This window comes from Gavialis gangeticus, unplaced genomic scaffold, assembly GCF_001723915.1.
Source record: "Gavialis gangeticus isolate Ggan-Ray unplaced genomic scaffold, GavGan_comp1, whole genome shotgun sequence".
In the NCBI taxonomy this organism is placed as follows: Eukaryota; Metazoa; Chordata; order Crocodylia; family Gavialidae; genus Gavialis; species Gavialis gangeticus.
Window position 1 is genome coordinate 20,064,202 of NW_017729000.1, and position 2,007 is coordinate 20,066,208.

Sequence of the window (2,007 nt, forward strand, 5' to 3'; positions counted from 1 at the left end):
CTGTGTGTCTTACGTTTCTCTTTTCCTTGTTTTGTTTCTCTTAGTTCCTGGAGCACAGGATTCCAGTTATATCTGGTGGAAATCGTTGGTCCTGTCACTTTTTGTTTCAGTTCTCGTAGTTTCTGCTAGTGTGCTTGGTACATATAAAGCTGCCCGTTGGAGAAGAGCAGTGTCTCTAGAAAAGGTAAATGATGAGGCTGAGCAGAAGAGTGAATCAGAAGAGAGAAAAGGACAAGACAGCCCTCAATCCAGAAGAAGCAGCCCCTCTAATTAGGGTGCCGTGACAGCAGACCCACCCTGTCCTTTGTAGTAAGAAGGTTTGGCTTTGAGAAGAAGTTTGAGTTAAGGAATACATGCATGTAATCTGAGAGCCCATTAACAGACACAAAAGTATTTAATTTGCAAGTTGTTGAATGTCTTAATTGACATTTCTGTACTGTCTCTGAGCCCCCGCAGTCTCAAGTGACTCTGTCTGTTAGAAGCAATATCTGTCTTTGCGTGTGTTGGCACTGCCATGTCATCAAATCAGAATATACCTAGAATATGACTAATCAAAAATATGACCTTAAATCATTTTGCATTTCACTCAGAGAAATGTTCATCTGTGTTTTTCTTTTTTGTGGAATAGTTCAATAAACTCTAGAAAATATGGCTTTGCTCTCTAGATAATTTTGCAGGCGTTTACAGAGCTTTTAAAAGAGCAGTTGAAAGACTCTTCTAACTGGATAGTATGTGTTAAAATCTAAGACCAGATCCTGAGCGGGTACATATTGAAGTTGCTTCACTAAAGTCTTTTTATATACTATACACAAGCAAAATATGTTTCCTTTTTTGGACAGACACATACACACAAAGCCTTTCCAGAAAGTGAGACATATCTTGCTTGTAAGGTCTTCAGTGCCAGTCTTCAGTTTCCTGGCTTTATATGGAAATTGATCCCTGTGGAAAGAAATCATTAGACCCATCCTTAATTCATCCCCCTCTTCATGGATTCATAGATGCTAGGGTCGGCAGGGACCTCAACAGATTATTGAGTGCGACCCCCTGCCCTGGACAGGAAACAGTGCTGGGGTAAGATGACCCAGCCAGATGCCTATCCAGCCTTCTCTTAAAGAACCCCAAGGTAGGGGACAGCACCACCTCCCTTGGAAGCCCGTTCCAAATTTTGGCCACCCTTACCATGAAGAAGTTTTCCTGATGTCCACTGTGACTCTGAGATCCCTTTCCGCTTCTGTGCTGCTGAGAGGGTCGTTTCTAGGGCTATGCGAGGCTTTGGACCCCGTCTTAACACATGGTCATCTATGTCAAGAGTTTTGCATGTCAACAGCTTGAGCTGCAGTTCCCCCCAAACCCCTGCACCTGTCGCCTTGAAACTTGGCAGGCTGCAGTTTTCACCCCCCTATGGTGTAACACATACATGTGACATGTTTTGCTTTCAAGAATGTGGGGTGCAGTTCCCCCCAAACCCCTGCACCTATCTTCTTGACACTTGGCAGGCCTCATGCCCTCAGCAGAGGCTACCACCCCTGCAAGTTTAATCCAAATCAGACACAAAACAACAACATTATAGACATTTCATTGATTCCCCATTATACCCTATGGCCAGATCTATGAAGTGGCTCTGAAGCTTTGGAGCTGCTTCGGCCAAATCGAAGCAGGAAACTTAATCTGGAGCTCCGGATCAGATCCCTGGCATCCAAAGCGGCTGGATCTGAAGCCGAATCGAATAGCTGCCTATTCACATGGGCCTAGTCATTTCCTAGCCAGTAAGTGTACTGGATATTTTTACACCCTAGTTGCAGCACTCTGCATTTGTCCTTGTACTGCATCCTATTGTGTTCTGCAATTGTTCCCTACCCTCCAGAGTGTTCACTTCACCCCACAATTTAGTATCATCCGCAAGCTTGGACAGAGTACACTTCATGCCCACATCCAAGTCTCTTATGAAGACATTGAATAGTACAGGTCCAAGGACTGAGCCCTGTGGGACCCCACTACCCACATCCT

At 44.6% G+C, this 2,007-nt stretch overlaps 1 protein-coding gene across 1 annotated transcript in view; it reads left to right on the plus strand.

Annotated features, from left to right (window-relative positions):
- The window catches only part of LOC109289781, a 97,459-nt gene extending 96,810 nt beyond the window's left edge, over positions 1–649 (plus strand). Inside the window, exon 35 of the mRNA XM_019505984.1 lies at positions 45–649. Within this exon, the coding sequence (XP_019361529.1) occupies positions 45–274 (230 nt within the window). The 3' untranslated portion in view covers positions 275–649. The remainder of the gene's footprint in view (positions 1–44) is intronic.
- The last annotated feature ends 1,358 nt before the right edge of the window (positions 650–2,007 follow it).